This window comes from Oreochromis niloticus, linkage group LG8 (genome assembly GCF_001858045.2).
Source record: "Oreochromis niloticus isolate F11D_XX linkage group LG8, O_niloticus_UMD_NMBU, whole genome shotgun sequence".
Lineage (NCBI taxonomy): Eukaryota > Metazoa > Chordata > Actinopteri > Cichliformes > Cichlidae > Oreochromis > Oreochromis niloticus.
The window spans coordinates 25,601,784-25,626,144 of record NC_031973.2 but is presented as its reverse complement, the minus strand read 5'-3'; the positions used below and the strand labels follow the sequence as shown (position 1 = coordinate 25,626,144).

The 24,361-nt window shown below is 40.9% G+C and overlaps 1 protein-coding gene across 7 annotated transcripts in view; it reads right to left on the bottom strand.

The window, feature by feature from the left end:
- Window positions 1-24,361, bottom strand: part of wu:fj29h11 (uncharacterized) — a 44,997-nt gene that overhangs the window by 1,687 nt on the left and 18,949 nt on the right. For all 7 annotated transcript variants that reach the window (XM_013273414.3, XM_013273421.3, XM_013273413.3 and 4 more), the window contains 24 exons: window positions 24,177-24,354; window positions 23,417-23,543; window positions 23,187-23,306; window positions 22,471-22,621; window positions 22,269-22,381; window positions 21,559-21,709; window positions 20,007-20,255; window positions 19,599-19,811; window positions 15,386-15,567; window positions 15,087-15,270; window positions 14,504-14,646; window positions 12,814-12,995; window positions 9,765-10,024; window positions 9,428-9,665; window positions 9,161-9,344; window positions 7,625-7,751; window positions 7,352-7,420; window positions 5,210-5,395; window positions 4,856-5,118; window positions 4,529-4,677; window positions 3,246-3,330; window positions 1,931-2,045; window positions 507-638; window positions 166-414 (listed from right to left, as the gene is read on the bottom strand). In XM_013273414.3, the coding sequence (XP_013128868.1) occupies window positions 166-414; window positions 507-638; window positions 1,931-2,045; window positions 3,246-3,330; window positions 4,529-4,677; window positions 4,856-5,118; window positions 5,210-5,395; window positions 7,352-7,420; window positions 7,625-7,751; window positions 9,161-9,344; window positions 9,428-9,665; window positions 9,765-10,024; window positions 12,814-12,995; window positions 14,504-14,646; window positions 15,087-15,270; window positions 15,386-15,567; window positions 19,599-19,811; window positions 20,007-20,255; window positions 21,559-21,709; window positions 22,269-22,381; window positions 22,471-22,621; window positions 23,187-23,306; window positions 23,417-23,543; window positions 24,177-24,354 (4,050 nt within the window). The remainder of the gene's footprint in view (window positions 1-165; window positions 415-506; window positions 639-1,930; window positions 2,046-3,245; window positions 3,331-4,528; window positions 4,678-4,855; window positions 5,119-5,209; window positions 5,396-7,351; window positions 7,421-7,624; window positions 7,752-9,160; window positions 9,345-9,427; window positions 9,666-9,764; window positions 10,025-12,813; window positions 12,996-14,503; window positions 14,647-15,086; window positions 15,271-15,385; window positions 15,568-19,598; window positions 19,812-20,006; window positions 20,256-21,558; window positions 21,710-22,268; window positions 22,382-22,470; window positions 22,622-23,186; window positions 23,307-23,416; window positions 23,544-24,176; window positions 24,355-24,361) is intronic.

Genomic DNA, 24,361 nt, shown 5'->3' with positions numbered 1-24,361 from the left:
TTGCTCATAGAGGGTCATATGATTGTTGTGTGTTTCTCTGTATGTATTACTGTAGGGTCTACCTTACAATATAGAGCACCTCGAGGCGACTGTTGTTGTGATTTGGTGCTCTACAAATAAAATTGAACTGAATATCTGTGTTTGTAAGGATCTTGAATGTGTAACCTGGTGGTGGTGGGGTGTTGGTGTTTGCAGCAGCAGTTGTGTTAGCTTGCTCTGGATGACTGGGAACCCTCTGAAGGATGGGTTGCTCTGCAGGTCTGTTGGTGCTGCTGTTGCTTCTGGGTGGATAGTTTCCCTCGTGGTTGCTTCCTCTGGGTGAGACGTCCTTCTCCAGGCCTTGTTCTTTAGGTCCAGCTGGAGGAGGCCACATCTTCATGACAGCCTCCACCACTTTGCTGTCTTCCTGACCTCCTGACATACGTGACAAATGAAACATGCACTTTTTATACTGCTAATATAAACATATTTTTTTAACTCTTAACACTGCATTATGCATTATGTACCAGCTCGACTGCCTCCTGTGCTGTGTATTGGTGCTCGAGGAGGCCAGCAGACCAGCGTCTGTTCCCCATCCTCTTGTCCAGGGCGAGATGGCTCGACTGTGGAGCTGGTGGAGGAGGAACTCCTTGCCAGCACTGGAGGATAATAGTTTCAGTTAAATCCAAAGAATATAAAGGGAACATTGAAATGAAACCTTAAATAAAACACCAATCATACACAGTGTGAGCCTGTCTCAGAGCTGTCGTGCCATAAAAGCAAAATGTGTAATGAAAAAGTCTTTGATCATATTAATCCTTGTAAAATGTGTATCTATGTGTGTGTATGTGTGTGTATATGTGTGCTCTCTGCTGCAGTATGGGATCTGCTCCTCTTGCTCTTTGAGCCCTGGCAACAGCTGCTCTTTTATGTCGCCACACACAAGAGTGAACAAACTCGAATTAGCATATGCGAGAAACACACCAGTTATGTGCACTGTGTGTGTGCGTGTGTCCGTGTGTGCGGAAGGAGAGTGTTTGTGTGAGCCTAAGACTGCGAAGAAAAACACTTTGAATATTATGAAATGATAATGGAAATGGGGGCAAGTGTCACAGAGAGAATTGGAGGAACTGCAGATGGAAGAGTGAGAGGAAGCAGCAGTGAGTTTTAGGATTCAGCTCGTGTTGCAGTTGTAGCACTGAGCTGATATCCTGCATCAAACAGTGATTCTCATGCACATCAACACTGGCCTGAACACATGGATTTTTCAGGCTGTTTTTCAAACATTCTGCAATTTCACGAAGGTAAGTAAATCAGTGAGGAGCACTATAGAGTAACAAAGAGCCTTATTTACCGATATATATTTTTGGCACTATGGCTCTGTTGTGGGAGATCTGAAGGAAGACCTAAGCACTACATAGAGCAGGTGTTAATGACAAGTCTGACCCATGCAGACAAGCCAAAATGAAAGAAAAACATTGTGTAGTGTGGCGCTGGGTTGCAAAGCAGCTTGCAGATGTGCAGCAGGTGTGGCCAGGTTACAACAGCTTAAATAGCATGGTGTGTGTGAAAACAGCCAATTTGATGTGTAGAAGAGTGTAACCTGAGCCATCGCAATGACATCAAGCAATGCTATGTTCAATTAAACTGTTATCTTAATCAAACCTATTGCACTTTAAGGGTTAATGGTCTGTTATGGTGGACAAATTAATGGAAACAAGTGGAAGCTTTGACTTTTCAACTTTCACCTTTAGTAGTCTGTTCGATCAAATTCCATCAACATAACGATAACCTATCTGTTGCACTGTTTTTCCAAAAGGTTACTACCTCTGTGGCCCAGAGGTTCACTGTTGTCCTGACTGGCCGATATGTTCTGATATTTATGTAAATCCAACATTTCATGTGTGACAGGATGGCTGTGTGTGTTTTTTCCACCATGTGTCTTCTGTACCTCTTTCAGGGGGAATGTCTGGTTTGGGAGGCTCTGGGACCTCCCACAGTTCCTCCTCACTGGGCAGCTCTCTGATTTCCTCTTTGGCCAAGAATCTCTTCAGGGCTCTTGGATCCTGCATATGTATTTATTATAGTTATTGTAGTTATTATAGCATACACGGCATACACATAATATTAGGCTAGGTTCACAGACTGTATAAAAAAGATGGACGTAGCAACACGATATCACCAGTGGTTTGTGGACTTTGAATTTTGAAACTAAAACATTTGAATTTTGCCTGCTGCCATGTTCTTTTTTTTTTACATCTAGAAATGACCATAATCAGATGAGACACAGGAGTGCTAAGGTAACTGCTACAGCTAACTAACATAGATAACAAGCTGCATCCGTAAACTGTACAGGTGCAATGTACAGACAAAGCCTTAGGAGCCTGCCTCAAATGGAAGGAACTGCAGTTTTGGCACATCTGCATGCTTCATTTTTATTGTTGCTTGGATAGAATATAGCATTTGTTTTGTATCAAAGAACAAAACTAACTGCACTTCATTATTTTATTCACACTGGAAGCCCTGTGGGACTTGCATTTGAGTCATTTAGGAGGAACACAGAGGTCTGATCCATTCATCATCTGTCTGATTCTGTCTGTTCCTCATAAAATCACTACATAATAAGACCAGTGCTGAGTAGATCTGAGGTCTCTCTTTTCAGAGAATCTTTTCAGATTCTCTTGCCAACAGTGGTAACGACAGACATTCTCAGTAAAGCTCTGATGTCCTAATTAACACGTACTTCTAGTCATCAACTTCCTGGGATACTCTAAGTAATAAGTGAATATAATAAGTTGGGAGCCAGATTTCCCCTAAGCCTCTCATATCTGTCTGACTGCAGTGTATTAAAGGGATGTTACGCTTCAGAATCATATCATTAAAGCCTTTAATCAGACACTGAAGAATTTCATTTTATTGACTTTGGAAAATCCCAAAATGGAACCTAAATCAAACATTTTATCCAGATGTCAATACTGATTATATAACACAGCTCTGTTCTACTGGAAAACCAGAAGAGAATGATCAGTGGAGCAGGATCAGAGCTGAGCCCAGATCTGAGCATCTTTTGCTGCTGCACTGCTCTATGAGTCTGCAAATAATGCAAATGCAACTGCTCTCCAGGGAAACGGCCGTTACCCGGCGCTACGGTCAGCTCTGCGGTAAGTTTGTGCAAGTGTCAGGATGAAAAAGTGCAAATGATTAAAGACTCTTTTCACTAGATGTGGATTAGTGATCGATGCTGGAAGGAATTATATATCACTTACACTGCGCGAGGCTATCAGGCCACTCAGGAAATGTGTCAGCTCCTTTTGGTGGCTGCTCTCTGTGCAAAACAATTTCACCACCTCCCTGAAAGACACACACAGCATTGCAAGCTACTGTAAGACAAATGCCAAAGCATGTACAGGGTAAGTCTATGAACAGCTTACTCATTATATATTCTCTTTATGAGACTTAAATGCATGTGAGGGAAGGACTTCTGAAATTCAGCAAAGATTAATATGAGTCTTCATCATATTAATAAAATCATGTGGATACATAGATCTCAACTGACAGCTAAGACTTGATGCCATATTAAAAGTTAAATGTAGAAATAATCTGATAATAAAAGGGTTTATTAATTCATGTATATCTCAATGAGAAACACTCTGGGGAAATGGCTAGAAATTCAGTGCCAGAGCTTGCAGAGCTTAATAGTTTCTGTTGATATTGGTTTTTCTTTAATAGCTGTTATAACATATGTTCTGAACACATGCTATGTGAATGATACTTTGTTAAATTACATCAGGTTGGTCCAAATTGCACCACAAACAGTTGAACACTTAGTAAAAATCCAAAATCCAGAATTGCATATTTCTTCTTCGGTCACCTTTCTCACTCACTATGTGTTAATAGACCTCTCTGCACTGAATCATACTTGTTATTAATCTCTGTCTCTTTTCCACAGCATGTCTTTATCCTGTCTTCCTTCTCTCACCCCAACAGGTCGCAGCAGATGGCCCCGCCCCTCCCTGAGCCTGGTTCTGCTGGAGGTTTCTTCCTGTTAAAAGGGAGTTTTTCCTTCCCACTGTCACCACAGTGCTTGCTCATAGGGGGTCATATGATTGTTGGGTTTTTCTCTGTATGAATTATTGTAGGTTCTACCTTACAATATAAAGCACCTTGAGGCGACTGTTGTTGTGATTTGGCGCTATATAAATACAACTGAACTGAATTGAATTGAATTAGAACAGAACATGTGTAAATATGCTATAGTAATGCATATAATGATGAGGTTCTACTCTGTGTTTCCCTCCAAATTCAATTCAATCTTTTTCTAATGACTACACATAAAACTGCAAAACAAAGGAAAATAAAATATAGTTGCTGTAGAGTTCATAGAAAAATAGTTGGACACCAACATTTAACACTGAACTGTTCCACAAGACTTTCTTGAACTTTTCCTGACTTAGTGAAGGTTGAAAAACATCACTGCATGGTACAATTAAGACATTTAAGAATCATTTAGCTGGAGTAACTAATTTCTGAGACCGTCCATCACACAAACCTGCAGATGTCCAGATCAGCTGAGAGATTATCTTTCTGGATATAAAGCTCTTTTTTATCCTTCAGCAGACAGATGACATCCACCAACTCAATCACAGGGTCCTCACCGTCAGCTACATCCAGCTGGTGGCGAATGTATAGCTTGCCCACCTGTGAATAATCAGACAGAAACAAAAGAGTGCACATTTGTTGTCATTGTTTTCATGCTTTCTTCCTTGTAGAGCTTTAGGTGTTGTGGATGTATTCTCCTTACACCTACAAGAAGACTCTTAAGAGGGAAAATACAGACAAATTAGGGTTGAAAATTCCTTCAGATTTATCCTCCTACCTGTGCAAAGTACAGGTGCTTGATTTTTCCTGCTATGTTTTGTTCAGTCAGCTCTGAATAGACTTCATTCAGTTCATCATGGTGATAGAGAAACCTCTGAATGTAGGGAACAATCCAGCGGATCAGGCTCTGCATGGCCGGACAGGGCCTCAGGTTCTCAGTCAGAGGCTCACTCTTGACACATTTGGAGAGCGGATGAATACCACAGATCTCCAGAAACAGTTGTCTGTCTTTCTCATTGAATGCAGTTTGATCTGCTGCGTCTATTAAGAGAAAAAAAAATCATAAAAAGTAACAATCACAGTATATTCTAACACAAAGAATAAAAATGTAAAAAATGTAAAAGCACTATACCAGAGTTTCCTGTCTTGTTCTTGAGAGCTGTCTTCTTCTCTGGTGGGGGAAGGTTGAGCAGACGCACCTGCTTATGAGGTTTGAAGATCTTCTCCAGCTCTTTGCTGTCACTGATCATAGGCTTATGTGCCAGACTCACCCAGTTGTTATCCTTAGTAGGGAAGACCTTCTTATCAGACACCATCCCTATCAGACATACACACAACCATATAAATCAGACACGTAACACATACACAGCAAAGATACGCATAGAATAAGCTGTAGACATTTAGCCTGACTCCTTTTTTTCTCATTGTACTACAAAAACTGCGGGTTGGTTGTAAAGGGTTTACACTAAATGCAGATTTCGATTTAGCATTTCATCTTCCTTCCACTCATTTGAAGCCAACCTTCTTTGGTTGCCCCTGCAAAAAAAACCTATTTTCAATGGCAGGTGGGTGGGGCTTCTGTGGTGACTAGGGATGGGTATTGATAAGATTTTAACGATTCCGATTCCATTTTCGATTCTGTTTAACGATTCGATTCTTTATCGATTCTCTTATCGATTCTTGTTTTTAAAAAGGAGAACACTAAGGTCGATTAGCTTAGAACTGTTTTATATCTTCTCTTTGAACAAGATAGAAATTTAGGAGTAACATGGCCTTACAAACCCAACAGTGAGATCTTAAGAGATCCACAGCCTACGGCTCTTCAATGGGGTGTCACAGGGTCCCCGGGGAAAATTGTAAACGTAAAATAATAAAATAAATATTCTTCTGTAGCAATATAACAAAGTATAACATAAATTATTCTGTAGCAATTACACAAGAATATCCAGTAATGTCCCTGCCTACAATTAAACACATTCACTTACCATCTGCTGTGGCAAATGGCTGCAAGGTTTTGACCACAAACTAGTCACTGCTCGGTGACATGCGGGCCTGAAAAGAGACGCTACCGGTAGACTGCAGCGACAACTGCCAGCGAGCGCCAGCCAGACTCTGTCTGTCTCTCTCATCACGGTCACCTAAATGCACAATGGCAGGTTTTGTAATAAAGCAGATTGCGCTAACATAATATGCACTGTTAGTTGATTATTTACCTGCCGCATTAACGGGAGATGACGTGCAAACGTTACCGCTCCTGCTGGGTTGAGATTCACGAGTCCGGAGCGGAATTAAAGACATTCATTTAAGTTCATCGCGTGTTTTGTGAGCAAATGCTTTTGCATATTCGTAGTGTTTCCTCCCTTAATGAAATATCTACTTTGCAAGTATTGCAAGTTGCCCTGAACGGATGACAGTCCGTTCTCGTAAAGTATAAACAAACTTTTAAGCGTTTGAGCTGCTTAGGCGCCGTGTTTCCTGCCGGGTACGCTCCGACACTCCGCAACGTGGTGACGTCATTCGGGGCGACTGGAATCGATAAGGGAATCGTTTGCAAAAATGGCAAACGATTCCAAGGAATTGAAACAGTGGGAACCGGTTCTCAACAAGAACCGGTTTTCGATACCCATCCCTAGTGGTGACCATATAAAACATATCTGCGGTCACCAGCATCATATAGACACAAAAATAGAAAGAACTGCCCAATGCTGACCATTCAGATGGTTCTCTGTGTGCTCATATTTGACTGATTTATGATGCAAGTTGCAGCAATCGGCACCAAGGTTTTTACTTTAATTGACTGCTTTATTAACTTTGACACATGCTGTTGTAACTGCTGACCATACTGGTGATCCTAACTGCCATAACAACTTTCCATTGTTTTAAGAACACTAACATGCACCCATGTCTTTTACCTCACACAATATCTTTGCATCACATCTTTCATCTGATGCTTACATTCAGCTTTCTGCACGAAGGATCTGCCGAGTATTTATATTGTTTTAAGTTTATCATCTGAATAAATAGTTTTCCACAGGTACTACAAAAATATTGTTCAATGAAAAAAATATAAACACTCCCACTCCACACAGTGCAGTCTGACTGTCTTCAGTCCCAAGTTCAAAATACTTTAATGCTGCAGCAACAAATTCATCCCAGCTGCATTTAAAGCATGCGGCACACTGACAGGTGGCAGATAATGCTGGATTTCCAACAGAAATTCTGTGTGAACAGGTAATGAAAAGTGCGTTGTTTTTGGAATAGATACATGACTCACCTTTCAAAGGGGAGCAGTAATTGTGTATTCTTTCCTGGTCTCCGGACATTTTGGACTTACAGCTTTTAGCTGTTAAAACAAATACAACATTGAATTAAAATATTTTATGTAAAGAAAACAGAGGAAGGAAGTATCAAGTTAAGCTAGTCAATGGAGAGACTATTGAGTAGGAAATAATGAGCTGCAGGCAGATGGGACATCAACAGTAAACAAATGTATGAGTCACTGAATGTGGGAAAATCAATGAAAGAAAGGCAATCTAAATGTTCTTACCAAGTCTGGCATAGAGTATTGAGACATCCTGTAGCACTTCGGCAGTTGGTATGGGACAGGAGGAACAGATCAGTTCCAACAAGCCAACATACTGGTTCATCTTGGGGTTGTTATCCACATTCAGCAGCTATGCATAAGAGAAAGAAATACAGACACAAAGAGTTGAATTAGTATTAGTATTATTATTAGTATATAGTACTGCATTTTTGTTAACAGTCGGTCCTCCTTTATTCTTTTAACTCAATTTGATTTATATAGTGCCAAGTCACAATTCATTCAAGGTGCTTTATATTGTAAGGTAAAGACCCCAACAGAGAAAACCCCGACAGTCATATGATCCTCACTGACAGGGGTGTCACCAAGGGGAGGCCAGGAGGGGCACTGGCTGCCACCTAAAATTTGCTTCCCCCCCTCTGGCAAGATGGTCCTCTGTTGGTAATAATTCTAATAAACATGAGCATACGAGAAAGGAAGACACCCTACAATGATTTGAAACATTGACTGCCTATTTTCAGTGATATCATTTTAATAGCAAGAAATTAACTAGGCATATAATTATTTTCTTTCTCTCTTTTTTGCCATATTTTTTCTAGTAACCTATATTTGACAACAGCATAATAAATCTGGAAATTCTGTTGGTGTGCCACCCCAATGTTTTTAGTGTCCCCATATGGCCACCACAAGGCATCCCTGCTTTATGAGCAAGCGCTTTGACGACAGTCAGAGCGCTACTGCATTCAACATAAGTTTAAATGGCTAACTAGCTAGCTAATAAAGTTTTACTTAGTACAATCAGTATTTGCTATGTAGGAATAATGGAGCTGCTTTACTTTAGTTATTAAGGAAATCAGAAGACAAATCTACAATAAAGCAGACAATTGTGATGAAAATTCCCACTCTGAAATTTTATAGGCAGTACTCAAAAATAAAGATCCAATGGCTCTCTAGCCCAAACACAATACAATACAACTATACAATCTTTTTCAACAACTACCCTCTAGGTGAACTACAGCCAATTTTAGCACAAGAACAGTAACAGAAAGTTTAAGACTTTTAAACGGCTTTTTAAAATTAATTTGAGTTTGTATACAATGATATCTTAGTTATACCAGGAAACCTGGTTGACCCCAAATGCCAAGTACGCCAATGGACTCCCAGACTGATGGGAAGTAAATAACCTCTCTGTAGATAAGCAATAGGTCATATTTTACACTTCTAGAAAAAAAAACCATGTGAGCTTTGTTTTTTGAAAAACGACTAAAGCATTGAATCCATACCAAAATACCATTCAGTATCCTCAGAACTGACTCAGAGCATGGCTACACAGTCTGTCTTCACACTGATCTCACTCTGCTGAATAAAACCTGCTTTCTTTTTAACTTAGCAGAAGCAAATCTGCAATGTTTTCATGTATTCATTCAGTGCTTTTACTGATTGAAAGTACAGCTGAAAAGCTGACAGTGACATCAAAGGGGAAAAAAAGAAAACAAAAAGAAACCATATATGTTTCTTTTCTCCTTTAATAGGGCAGCTTACCCTGAGGAAGAAGTCTTTCATGTCTTCCAGAGGGCTATAGAAAGGAGACAGGACTTTGGGCTCCTGGACAGGGCTGTCTGGTCTACGAGTGAGCTCTTTGTAGCGCTGGAACATGTTTGTTGGGTCACTCCAGCACACCTCTTTCAGGTGGTAGAACCGTCCATAGCACCAGTTATCACTGTGCCTGAGGAAACAAAGTACTGCTTGTGGCTTTCAGGTACTTTGAGAATAATCTGAAAAGGTATGCTGAAAATGGTAATAATGTACCTGTTGTACTCTATAAACACAGCAGGTGTATGCTGGAAAAGCTCCTTCAGGCTGCTCTGAGAACAGTTTTGTTGCAGGTAGGTGTAGACGTTGTGGATGTGCTGAACTGTGGAAGTGAAAGTTGCCCCTTCTGACTCATCCTTGGGAAGTCTCTGCTCCTGGACATCTTCCTCTGGTTTGACGCACCACTCCTTCAGATAGTTAATCAGAACATCCACTGAGATTGTTTCTCTCATCCCTACAAGAGCAGGAACACAGTTACAGACTCCATTATAAGATAACCAACAAAAATAGCAATGGACAAAAGTAATCTCCACCGTAAAAGACACATTTTTACCAAGAGCTCTGCTGAAATCGCTGGAGCTAATGTTCACATAGTAGACATGGGTCCCCAGCAAGTTGATGACTTCAGGTGATGACAGGTAGACGGAGCTCGGACAGAGGTACTTTCTTTCCAGCTGGCCTCCCTGCTGTGGGCAATAGGCTGACACCCATTCAAGACGACACAAGGAGTGGTAGAAGGAAGACTTGGTGCTTTTGATTGGTTGCCCATCACTGTCGATCACCTGGGCTGTGAGGTACTGAGAGTAGCAATGTCTGAAAGAAAGAGACAGAGACAGTGTATTGAGTCAATCTCATGTATGCTGTGGAACACTTTCCCCATCCTATTACCCTGCAGAAGGTAGGTATTGTTGCTTAAGCATTTTCCACGTGCCTTTATGGGAATTCTCCCACCTACAGGGAAATTCTTTATAATTCTCTCATAGGTGGCTGTAGCCCAGGCGGTAGAGCAGGTCACCTAATCGAATCTACTTCGGTCTGCATGCCAAATATCCTTGGCCAAGATACTAACCCCAAGTTGCTCTCCGATGCATCCACTGGAATGTGTGAATGTTAGATATGGGTGAATGAGGCAAGTTGTGTAAAGCGATTTGAGTGCTCAGATAGAGTAGAAAAGCGCTATATAACAACCCGTCTATTTACTGTCAACATTTGTTGATTTATGTCCCAGCTGGTGTAAGTCTCGAGCTTCACATCCCACAAAATTATCCGTCATTTTAATGGTTTGAGATTACTTTCCGAACTTGAAAATTTTCCAGCTGAATTGAGCTTCTCGTCTTAAAGTGATGATAAACTGATGCACTCATCAGTGTGTGAGATTGTGTATGTTGCATAAAATGAATAGAATAAAGCACTGCATGAATGTGTAAGCGAGTAGGTAAACATGGCTAGAAAAGTGCTTTATAAATGCCAGTCTATTTGACTTTCTTTATTAAAGTGGACCTACTATGCTAATTTCCAGCCATTTGGACTTTACTAGACTGACTTTGGATATTTCATCATTCAAAAAATCATAACTTTTCTTACACTGGGCTTTGGTGAAGCCCCTCAATTCACCTACTTTCTAAAAGAAACTGTTTTGGCTCCCTTCTCCATCATTTAAGCCAGCTTTCATCTGGTTGGCTGCCCTTCCATGATCAGAAGTGATATCACCATATTAGGGTTATCCATTCACTGACATCATACAGCGCAAAGAGTAGAAAAAGCAGATTAAAATAGGAGGAAATAGACAGAATTACACCAGTTTGTAGAGCTGTTGAATGGTATGGTATATATAAGGGACATGTAGTACATTAATACTGAGTGATTTTTTTTTTACTCATTCTGTATTTGGAATTTGATTTAAAGATTCATTGTTAACTATGCATTCATTCTATTTTCATGTGATTTAGTCCCTTTTTTCAAAGGTCACTGTTTTGAAACTGAAAATGACACTGCTGTGATGCATTTGAGATCTGTTCGGGAGCCACACCATCTAAAAACAGTGCAGTTGATAAGGACTACAAGCATAAACGAAGCTGCTGATAATTCAAACGAAGGAGAAAAAGCAAAGGTAGACACATAGACAGGCACAACGAATAGCTGTAATTTAAAACCTATAGGGTAGTGCTTGGCAGTCAGCCAAAGTCTAAATGATAAATGAGTTTTAACACGCAAAAACAATTTTGGGATCCTTTAATTATTCATTGAAATGTGATGTATAGCACCAGCTGGTACAAAAATCTACACGAGAAATACTTCAGCTGTGTGCCGCGCACTGGCATGAGTTTGGGTGACCTCGTTACCTAAACTGCTCTTGTCTGTTCCCACACAAACATAACAGGAACTCATGAGATGGGACTGCACTAAAAGCACCTAAATCCAGATTATGAATGTGATGCCTGTGTGAGCTCAAGCCCAAACAAAAGCTCGGTGTGTCACTGCTTTTTTTCCTCAGGAAGAAATGATTTTGAACTGCTGGTGCTGGGGAGGTCAGCCCTGTCACCTCACCGCAACAAGGTCCGGGGCTCCAATGTATTCTGGGGCCTTTTACACACAGAGGCTATTTAATCCACTTTATATTAAAGACTTCATAACACTATATAAACCCACTGGTGCACTTGACTCTGAGACTGCAGGTTTACTTGTGGATGCTAGAATGCCAGCTCGCAGTTTGGATTCAGGAGACAGACCCGCTCTCTACTTTTGAGATTAGGCGTAAAACTTTCATTTTTTAAACGTTTATCTTTAAGGCTGATCAGGTGACCCTGAATCCTCCCTTAGTTATGCCGTAATAGGCCTAGGCTGCTGGGGGCTTCCCATCAGGCCCTACTTTTTCCATTATGTGTTTATATGACACGCTGCATTGAATCATTAGTTATTATTGATCTCTGGCTCTCTTCCATAGTGTGTCTTTTGTCCTGTCTCCCTCCCCTCACCCCCCTTTCTGAGTCTGGTTCTCTTGGAGGTTTCTTCTTGTTAAAGGGATTTTTCCTTCCCACTCTCACCAAGTGCTTGCTCATAGGGGGTCATCTGATTGTTAGGCTTTCCTTTGCATTATTGTAGGCTCTTTACTTCACAATATAAAGCAAAGCTAGGCAAATGTTGTTGTGATTTACAGCTTTATAAATAAAATGGAACTACACTGAATTTCTAATTAATGGGTACTTTGGTTTCCTCCCACAGCCCAAAGACATGCATGGGGTTAAGTTAACTGGTGATTCTAAGGATAAATGTTGTCTGTCTCTATGCTTTAGCCCTGCGACAGACTGGTGACCTGTCCACGGTGTACTTTCTCTCACCCTAGACAAGCTCCAGTCTCCCCACAACACTGAACTCAATAAGCGGAAGAAAATGGACGGATGGATGCCAAACAATGTCTGCACTCTAGCACAGTAATCACTTAATGGCCGCAGTAGAAACAATAGGAATTACCACCTGATGCTGACTAATCCCAAACCCATTAGTCTGACCATTAGTTTCCTGAAATTGGGCAAAATCCACTGGAAAAACATTACACAGGAGGGGGAACATGTTCAGGGTGTGTTTCATAGTGTGATTGTTACCCAGTTTCCCAGTTGGCCTCCAGTAGCTCCAGCAAAGCCATTCTCTGCTGCAACAAGAGGGAGCCAGGCAGTTCTGCTGTGGCCAGAGCGTGAAATTCCTCACATGGGTAGTCGTCGAGTACATAGCCCTCCCCTGGGACTTGGTGCCATGTTGCACTTTCAACTGACCAGGGGCTGGAGGCCTGGTGGAGGAGTATGGCAAAAAAGTGAGCTTAACCACTGATATCAACATCTCTTTTAAATGTTCAAATCCATCTGAAGTTAAATCGACTGAGGTGTCCTACAAGCATTGCTTGCTTCTTTATGGGCTTACAGTAGCAAACTGAACGTGTCTTCTCTTAGGTTGTTATCTACTAAAGCCAAAAGAAGAAGAAGGAAATCTGATCACATCCAAGGAACACTGATCGCTGGCGGCACAAACAAAGCCAGAACCAGTTCTTTTTGATTGGTCCAAAACCTGCTCACTTTAATCATTAGTGTTTACTTTGTTTTGTCAACTTTTATACAGTTACAGTATAGGACACCAACAAACAATTGTTAAGACTGTTAGATCTATGTGTTTCAGGTTGCCTATAGTTGCAAGTAAAGTAATCAGAGACTGTTTCTTTCTGCTAATTTGCTTGATAAATGGCTTAATAGGATAAATCAGTTTTAAAACTACTGTGAATCACTTTTGATTCTGACAGTTCAACTGACAAAAAAACACAAGGTCCAGTTCTGGTTCTGCTGGAGGTTTCGTCCTGTTAAAAGGGAGTTTTTCCTTCCCACTGTCACCAAAGTGCTTGCTCATAGGGGGTCATATGATTGTTGGGTTTTCTCTGTATTATTGTAGGGTCTACCTTACAATATAAAGCGCCTTGAGGTGACTGTTGTTGTGATTTGGCGCTATATAAATAAAACTGAACTGAATTGAAGTAGTCGTTTGAGTCAGATAATTTATACATTCACAATCCTACAACAAGTGGACAAACTCTACTGCTATTAGGCTGCACATGACACAACCAAAAGCTCTAGAACAGTTACTAAATGGATCTTCTGGAAGGATTTCTAACATGGCCCTAAACCACAGATGAGCAAAGCCTACTGTTGCTTTAACATCATTAACAATAGCATAAAAAATCCTTAATGTAATGACTTGTTAATAGCATCTGATGCATACTGTATTTTTAAACAGGAATGATGTTATTGCAATTTTCCAGCATTGTATGTAGGTAGTATCAGTCACACCATGACTGATAGTATCATCACAAATCCTCATACTTTCCACGGTAGCTGTGGCTCAGTCTAAAACAGGCATCAGGAATGTGTGAGCTACACACCTTCGACTATGCCTGAGTGACATTTCCCATCAGCCACCTGTTTTTCTTCTTATCCTCAAAGCAGCCATTGATCTTCCTAGTCCTGGTGCGACTCATAATTGTTAGTCTTTTCGTCCTTTAATCACTACCTTACTCATCACGATGACTCACAGATGCACACATATAATCTGGTCTTCCTCTGGTGTCCATGGAACCACTAAATATTTTGCCCTTACAAAACACATCCATAGCCTTTTATCACCTGTGCTTACATGCAGAGCCATCGTGACCTTTGTCTGATCTTTTTCTGCCTATCTGATTGGATCAGTGCAGCGTGAGCTGTGTGTCATTCTTTTCTAGCTGAGGTAACAGTTCAGGAATATCGTCCTCACCAGTTCTGTAGCAGTGAGTGTTTGTCTTTGTTTGCGGATGATGAGACCATCTTTGATTCCCAGTTTACTGAACAGCTCTCTCCATCCTGCCACATCACCGTCTGTCTGCACATAGCAGGGACTCAGCAAGATCCAATCATAGCCTGGTGAAAGGGAAACACAACAGTCAGCAACACGAAGGTTTACAGAAGGAATATCAACAAAGAAATGCTGAACCTGGTAACTGAAAATGTAACTGATTAAAATGAGTTCTTCAGTCATACAAACAAGGCACCTGTGACGCATGCAGCTTTTGTTATTAGAATATTATAAGAATAGTCATAGGAACACTGATTTTAGATTTGATGGCAAGGCTCTGTTTTAGACCCTTTCACACAGGCAAGGGGAGCAGCAGCAAGACCCGAGCAGAGAAGAGAGCAGGTATTATTGACAGCAGACATAATCAGTGTTAATTGATTATGTCGGACACGTTGTGAAAAGGATGATTTGATGTAAAGTTGGGTTGCAAAGTGGCTTGCAGTGCGCCTTACACAACACAAGCTGTTATTCTTTCTTTTAATAAAAGCTGTGGGATTCTCCTTACCAGGCAGCTTCGTTGGTAAGTTGACGTTTCCGTACTCTTCAGAGAAATGCACCCTTTCATTGGCTGGGCACAGCAGACCCCTGGAGGTGAGGACGGGTACTGCGGTGTCTGAGTACTCCTGGCTAGAGGACGAGTGCTGCTTGATGAAAACCAAGTAACTCACAACCACAGGCGTAGGCTTCGACTTCATTGAAGGGTAAACAGAAAGAAGAGAAAGAAGAAAGAACATTAAGCCAAATTTTAAAAAGAAATGATCACTGATAATTATTTTTCTCACATTCATTTACAGTGATTGTTACCTTCCATTTGTTGTTCCTTATTGTAGGGTAGATGTGCTGCTCCAGCAGCTCTTGAGGCTCTAGTTCATGAACCCCAAGTCTTCTGAGCAGCTCACGAACCTGCTGACTTTCCAGAGGCTCCAAACAGCTCAGCAGGGATGGGTGAACCACACTGACATCCTTGTACAATGCAGCCAGTGGTCCTGTGAGAAGAAAAAGTTCAGGTTATATCACCAAACTGGTCACATAAACAAAACCTACTGCATGCTCCTCATTTACTGTAGGGTTATAGGTTATATAACAACCACCCTGTTTAAAGTTGAGTTCTTTTGAGTGAACATTTTCATCAGACTCTAGAAAGTGTCACTCCAGTTCATTTCATAACAGACTCGCCCTTCAGAGACTCGCCTGTAACAGATGTGAAGAGAGGCAGAAGACTGCTGTTGTGGCAAAGTGCTAAATGTGGAAGACGAACAGGCATCTAGTCTCATTTTGTCCTGGATTTGGGAAATACACAATTCTTGGTAAATCTTGAATTACTCATATACTGTCTTAATTTTTAACACAATACTACAATAAAACACAGCTAGCTACCTGTAAGTAAAAACTTCCAGTGACCTACTTTTCTTCCTTTTAAGGCTTGCATCTGAAGGAAAGCTTTCCCACTGATCTCTGCGCTGCTCAATATTTCAGAAGAACACTGTGTTTAACTTCGCTGTCTCTCTAAAGCCATCGCACTCATGTCTGTTCACCTCGCCTTTGAGCAGAGCCTGAGGTTTATGCTGCACCGAGGCTGATTTAATCTACAATCACTGACCCGAAAAACCAGCTCGAGTAAAGATTTCACTCTGACTTTTATTATTTCCTCGTCAACTTTCCAAACATCCTTTATTGAGTCTGTTTCCAGTGACAAAAGCTTTTCATAATTATGAATGGAAGCCTTGCACTAAAAATCATTTTTTTCACTAGCCAAGAATTTGTCAAACTTTATTGTTCTCAAACAGCGGTGGTGTGCACCGGTGATTTAGTGCTCTTACATGAAGCAGTCGACCCACAGGAGGCAGATCAATGCCCAAAATCAAAGCCAGCCTTACTGTTAGTCCTTGTGCAAGACCATACTTCTGGCACCAAATCCTCAAATCTGAAACCTCACTGGTCACACACTTTCTGTCAGACTTACTGCACGAGGCGAATTACTGTGAGTCTACAATGTTCCTATATGCTAATTAACCAACACAGAAGCAGCCAGTTCATTTCAGTAACAACCAACGCAATGCATCAAGAGCGGCGCAAATTAGCAGGTCAGGTGAGGTAAATCTACCAACAGCACAGGTTCAGCTGTGCTACTTCTAATGTGATGCAACTGTTTCTCTCTGGAAACGACACGGCAATTCATACCAAGGAGCAGAAGTGGAAAAATAAACGTTCTGACACGAGTAGCACGAGGGAAATCTTCCTTCAAAAAGTGAGAGGGGCAGCATGAGGTCTTTAAGGCAGGAAAAGTTTATCTTTGGATGAAATGTGGGAGCCCAGGTGGAATGGAAGATTTATCCGGAGAAGAATTGCTTTATTAGAAGCGACTTCCCTGTATTGACCTGAAATCTGTGTCTAACAGCTGATCTATCTATATCTATACAAAAGAACTGGGATTTAATAGAAGCAAGATTATTGATTATCAGATCCAGTGTACTACCTACTATTTATATGTTTTTTTGTCGCATTCTTTGTGATGCTGCTGGTATTTTTTAATGACTCATGGCCAGCTGTGTTCTAGATAAATATGATGGATCTGCCATCCCAAATAAACATCTGGTGCAAAGAAGCTGTTTTGTAATTTTGGTGGAATTTTCTATAAACTTTATAGATTGATCCTTAGCAAGCCAGATGTCATTCTTTTAAATGCTCCCCTCCCCCTTTCTAAGGAAAGTAAGATATTTGTCTAATCTAAACAATTTTGAAAGACAGACATTGGTGATGCTTATGTGAGCCACAGAATCCGGAGAAAGACAAAGGCAGCAGAGGGAGAGGGGAACACGAGCACTGTGGCTCCTTAAAGAGACACTTAGGCTACACATCTATTAAAGCCAGCAAGCTGCAGCGGCAGGATGCTTACATCAAAGTGTGAAAATCCATTATTCATGCTCACCATTCTAAACGTCTGCTCTGGGTACCATTTTCAAATATGATGACGCACAACACCGGTGCCGTTCCTCAATGCTTGTGCGAGCGTGCTCCGACCTGAGTGGCTACACGCCTGCTTATTCTTGGAAAGAGGTCAACTTCATCTGCAGACTGTGTACAAGTTTGTCATACACCTACTTGGCTAACCTGCATGTCTGAGTCTGCTGACTTTGAAAACAGAAGACAAAGCTACTGACGCAGATCCTTTTAATCTTTTCGAGAGGTCAGAGTCCAATATGCCATTTCTATATCTACTCAGACATTAAAAAAGAAAGTTTGAATGTGTTCTGTAGTCTGTTACCGTGTCTGTTTACTTAAGAGCCTTGATTCAAATGTACCAGGTAATGCACTGTGCTATTTTCTACTCTGTTTATGAAGCTCCACAACAATTTCCAGCTTTGCAAGTATTTCCTGGCTGAGGTTTGTGAGCACAGATGGAGAGTGTTACATGTGCACTTCTCACCATCAGCAAGGTGATACTTATTTATCCGTTTTTGTTTCTCCTACATCAGTTTGTTACATTTTTAGAAACTGAAAACCTGTGAAAGCGTACTGTTCTATATTCTCACTGCTTTCCTTTCTCCATCTCTACTGCTGGTTCACTGTTTTTTTGTCACGCTTGTTGTAGCAAAGTGCAATCATCACATGCGTATCTATAAATTCTCTGCAGGTGCAGAGCAATTATCTGCACCAAAGCAGCAAAAACACAGAGACATTGCTGCTGACTCTTTCACAATTCTTCTTTAATTCTACATGCAGCTGTACACTGTATGCTGGGCCTCTCTTTTTATCACAATACTGCAGCTATTCATCTGTTAAGAAACAGTATTAAAAATATGCAGTAGTTTTAGTTTTACTTATGTATGTAAAACATAAGCTGGATGTGGCCATTGTGAGGTTGCCTATTTCTTTGTGGATTATACTTTCAAAGCCTTTTACTCTTCACATTGGTTTCAGGAGCCAGAAGTTACCATATTTGGATGTGAGGGTGCAAGGCTAAGTTATCAGCTAATGTTAGCAAATTTGTTTAGCAACCATTGAAAGAAGAAAACAAGCTAGGTATACAGCTAGGAACTACAGGCACTTGTCCTTGTGTCAGTACCATAATAGCATCCACTTTTTTACTCACTCCATATTTCAAGCTGAAGATGTTAGTATTTGGTCAGTGCAATGTAGTTTTTTTTTTTTATAGTCAAAGATATCGTATTTAGAACAGCACTTGGAGTGCTAATCTATCGGCTAACAGGCTAATTTAACAAGTGCACAGAGACACATATTTGCAAATTATAGCAAAGTAACAGTACATGAAATAAACAGTTCCACACACTGCAGAACTCACATTTCCTTATTTATTGCCTCTAGTAGTGTATGACGTTCAAGCACATCTGTTTTTCATCGAAACACAGGATGTTGCTACCTTATATCACCCGTGACAGGTCACATGACCACAACCAATGGTAATAATATCCAATCAGAGGAAAATCTCATGTAAGACAAACAGCTGATGAATAAATCATCTCCAAGCAATTTGTAATGCCTTGACATGAGCCAGAAAAATTGATGCCTACAAAGGAACCGAGAACAAGTAAAGAATAAACCCAGGAAGATAATGAAAGGAAGTTCTGTAGTGTGAGAATCGTTTAACCTTTTCTATAAAAGGTCCAACGAAGCTGCCTGGTAAAAATAATCACCCCCACACAGTTGATAGAGGGGCTGAAATTAACTTTTAAGAAAGCAAGTGCTATTTTTATCTGCCTGTAAAAATGTTTTTTTATGCTAAAAGTAGAAAATGCAATGCCTTGCTTTTGGAGCAGCCTCTAGTGGCCATTGGAGGAAGTGAAGCTGTTCGGACTTCTGCAAGCTTCCCTTTTCAGCCCGAAACTTTGCGCTTTTCCTATTATATTTTTTGACTTAAAGCAAGGCAAAGTTATTTCAGAAGGATACAAATAATCAAGATATCAGTTTGCAATTTAATCACCGATCACATTTCACAGATCCAGCCTCTTAGCCACTACATACTGCCACTAATAGAGTTATAAAGTCAGAGTATTACCTGTCTGTGCTTGAGCTTTCTTTTTCTTGGTCTTGCTCTCTTCCATTGGAAAGAACACTCCTTCCACACTTAGTGCCACCGCACGTCCGTCAGCTAGAGGGATTATGGGTAGCTCTCTGAGCGTCTGCAGGATGGAATCTGCCTCTCCGTAACCATGCTCCAGAGCTCGGAAGTTACAAACCAGCAGCCTGGCCAGCTGATGTAGACCTGCATCTGAAAGTAACACACAGTCTGGTGTTCAGATTTGCCATTACATAGGCAGAGAAAACATCACTTTGTTTCTACTGAATGAAAAAGAAATAAAATGGAATGTTTTAAAATGTAGCCATTTATTATAATGACAATATGCTGAACTATGCAGCATCATATTGCCCTCGCTGTGAGATACCAATGTTGCTCTGCACACACCTGAATGGATACCTCCCACTGTCATCAGCTCCTTGGCCATGGCTGTGGTTACTATGGTAACATCCGTTCCCCGCAGGTATCGGACTCCCAGGTGAGTGAGCAAGGAGGTGGGCGGTGCTGGGCTTAGATCCGGATGCAGATAGGACAGAGACAGATGCTTTTCCAGCTCACCTCCACCAATCACTTCCCGTATCACAGGGTCCTGACAGACGGCCACCTGGGAGGGCAGCTTGTACACAATCTTACCATCTGAGAGAGAAAGCAGCAAGAGGAATATTTACAGGGTTACAGTGAAGAAATAATCTTTCATATTTCTTTGACATGTTCCCATTTGTGCTCTGGTCTTACCCCAGCTCAACCTGTTCGTTTTTTTTTTTAAAGATTTTTACCTTTACCTGAGCTGGTTAAACTTGTAGCTGACTCAATGAAAATATCCTCCGGCTCACTCAACATTTTACCTGCATTTTCATTTAAAACTGGTTTACTTGTGTCTGTGTCTCTGTGTGCGAACTGTAATCAATGCTTCACTGGTCTTTAGTCAAGTCTTTGCTTATTCTAAGAATGCTGTCATCTCCTACTTAAAAAGAAAAACTCAACCTTGAATCTTTTCTTCTTAGCACTTACACATTAATCTCCAGTTTATTATTTCTTGCAAACATTTTATAAAAACTTGTAGCTAATCAGCTGACAGATGTTCTGGACAAATGCAGTATTGGGGTTATCCAGTCTGGCTTTTGCATTGCTCATCTTACTAAAACATCTCCTCTTTAGAGTGACACTTTGACCTAAACTCGTAAAAAACTAAACTCTGACCACCAGGTATTGTCGATAGCCTGAGATACTGGGTGGGTATATCGGGCTCTGCTTTGATTGATTGATTCTCCTCATATCTGCCTGAACGATCCTTTTCTGTGTCCTGTTCCACTTCTCTTGCCTACAGTGTGCCGCAGGGTTCCATTTTGGGGCCCTTATTGTTTATGTTAGATCTGCTCCCCCTTTAGGACACTCTGAGGTTATTTCTTATTCCTGCTATATAGATGACATTCTATATGTCTCTTTTAAGCCACCAGGACATTTCAAAGCTACAAGTCTTGAACGGTTGACAATTTTCTTCAACTTAATGAAAAAAACCCCAGAAGCTCTTGTTTGTGCCTATGATAAATTTGTGCCTAAGGTAATAGAAGCTTTAGGTTGCCGTGCCACATTTACTAAATCTTCTATCAGGAACTGTAGGGTAACTTTTGACTCAGCTTTAACTTTAAATGAAGTGAAATCATTGGTTCATTTGAGCTTTTTTCATTCAAGAAATATTTCCAAATTGAGTTAATCTGTATCACACTCTGCATTAGAAATTGTTGGTCTTGCTTTCATTTTTCACATCTAGTTTTAGTTTTTAGTTTAGTTTTAATTAACTATGATAACCTAGCTGTGGCCTCTTTCTTTTAAAAAAGCATCTAAGCTAAGCTTTGTGATTTTTATCTTGAAAGGTGCTATAAACCCTAGTGTGTTTGCAAGTTTTTTCAATTGGACATGCGCAAGGTGTGAGTAATACCTGAACTGAGAGTAGGCAGGAAGGATTTGCCCTTGAGCAGCTGAATAATCTGCCCGGCAACAGGCTTGAAGAAGTCCAAAACCTCGTCAGACAGGGGGATAAACTGAAGGAACTGGCACAGGCCCTTCAGCCCCTTGAACTCTGGGTGATTCTGGAACAACGAGAGGACGGAATATGACATAAAAGAAAAAGCTCTCTTCAGACGGAGACACAAGCAAGATCTAATATTAGCCTAATAATACTTTATTATGTCCTAGACTTTTTCTTTAGTTACCTCAGCTACAAAAAGAACAAAGCCTTTATTGGAAACAGACTTATATTAAAGACAGACCTGTAATTTCCTGGTACATACCAAATCTGCATATTATCAGATTTCATAAACTTCATTGCTTCATGTGCTCAGAATTTATTTTACACAGTAATGTATCAAATATGCAGTTTTAATGCTCTCTTCTAATAGAATGATTTAATTTTTCTGCTCATAATTTCTGGTTATTATGATTGAGCAAATTTTCAAATTTTGTCCTCCTGCCCAGATATGTCACAGTAAACAATCCTTAAATCATATTTTCTAAATCAACTTTTTAGTGTATATTATTTTTGAATGATTTCATACTGCAACATAATGTGCATACACATTTCATACACATGTATCATATAATATTGTACTTTCTTGGTTATTTTTCTCTATTCCTGCAGCTATGTCTTACAGTGAAGACATCCATGGCCTGGAGGAAGAGCTGTGCTATTTCAGACCGGAGCCACTGGTTCCAGGAGCTGTCTCTGTCAACATCTTCACGAGAAGAAGGGATGTCAAAATCACCTAAACAAGAAACGGACATCAGTTATTGACTGCACTTGCTCTTCACCCAACAGCACCCATGAATGAACTGCTCTCATCTCCACTCTCACCTTGGATGATAAAACGGAAGCCAAAGCTGCGAAGGGGCAGGTAAGCAAACACGGGCTGCTTCTGAGGCTGGCACACAATGTTACTTCCTGTGGAGTCGCTGCCAAGCTGGAAAGCCAGAGCGAGCTCGGTCGACTCTACATCCTCTTTGATCTGAAGGAGGCACAAATCAATGTCACAACAGAGCCAACAACTTGCTAACAGGCTGACTTCTTGTACAAATGGGTTTGCAAAAAGTGAGGCCACTGGAAAAAAAGAGAAGAAAATGAGGAGCACAGCATGTCTCAAATAGCCTCTGTCACTCAGCTTTGCTCATTCTCTTACATAACCTAGCTGCAGGTAACAGGACGCTGCCTTTGGGAAATAAAAGAAGCAGCTGAAGGAGTAAGAGCAGGAGGTATTACCGAACCCTTTCAGCCAGACAGATCATTAAAATCAGCTCGGTAGTGTTTATCTGCCCGCGTGTGTGAAAACACTATCCAGTGAATGAGTGTTCATAAAGCCTGATGGAAAACTGAGAAAAGACATTTGAGGAGCAGAATGATCAACAATCATATTTACAGGAGAACATCAGAGAAATGCAAATCCACAGCAGATTTTATTTATGCCCCAGGAGGGATGGAATATAGGAACAGATGGTTAGTAGTTGTTCTGAAATCCAAATATGATATGTGCGCCTGAAAAGGGTGAGTTGTGGGAGTTAGCTTGTGTGCATCACCTTCTTGGGCTTCAGTGTGGTTTTGACCACTAGCCAGCGCTCGGTACCCTCCGAGTGTTCCACCTCGAGCACATTGTGATTGAGATCTTTACGAGTCATCGTCATGAAACGCTTCTCACTCTGCACACAGAAACAAAAAATACAGTAGCAACAAGGTGTTTTATTCCTAATCCATTTAGATGGGTTTATGTGCAAAAACACACATGTGCAAGTACTTGTTGTTGACTTACTTGATTGTAGATGGTAATGGAGCGTAGTCGATGCAGGAAGAGCAGCAGCGAAGGGTGCACATCATGAAACAGGTTCCTGGTCTGATGGCTCTCAGTCCGGAGAGGAAGGCTGATCTTAGTGGTCCAGCTGAAAAGAGAAGAAGACAAAAAATGCACCATGGGTCTAATGTGAGCAGCAGACTGCTAATAAAGTTAAACAGATGTTTTGACTTCCCCATAACCAAACTAAATTATCTATATTGTAACAATAAGCAAGGAATACAACTATTTATTCTAGAGTGGGGACATAAACAAAGAGGGTCAGACTCAGTAAGCAGGGCAAATTATCGTGAGACCACGCTTGCAAAAAGCAGAGCAACATTTAGCTGGTGACCTACAAACAATGTGCCAATTTATGCACACAGACACAGTCAGCTCCTTTCAGCGATCCACTGAGAGTCGCACAGATTACAGGGCGACAAATGAGCAGACCTGACCAGGAAGCTGACAATGCAGATGCTGTTTGTTACTTTTGATCTCACAAACATGAAATATATAGGGAGGTGACGGTAAAGATGGACGAGCCTGACTGATTTTAGCTGCACTTTGTAGTGTAGTTTGTCACAACTGTGTAATATTTGGATCTCCAAAGTTAAAATAAGAGGTTTGTTTTTAGAAACAACTTCAGGAAAAGCACCAGTGTAAATACTGAACCTGGTAACAGATCAATTCAATTTAGCTGATCGACTTTCAGGGTACTGGGATCAATAAGTCATCCGACCTGTGCTGATTTATGTCCTTCAGCTGTGGATCCAGAGGCCTTGTATCTTCAGTCCAGTGGGGGAGGATGTATCCCATGGGGCCACAGTTCTTGTCAAAGCGCAAGTGGAAGCCATTGGAATGAATCTCAGGACAGTCTGTGACCTTAAACACTGACTTGAAGCCAATGCCCTTCTGTCCTGTAAG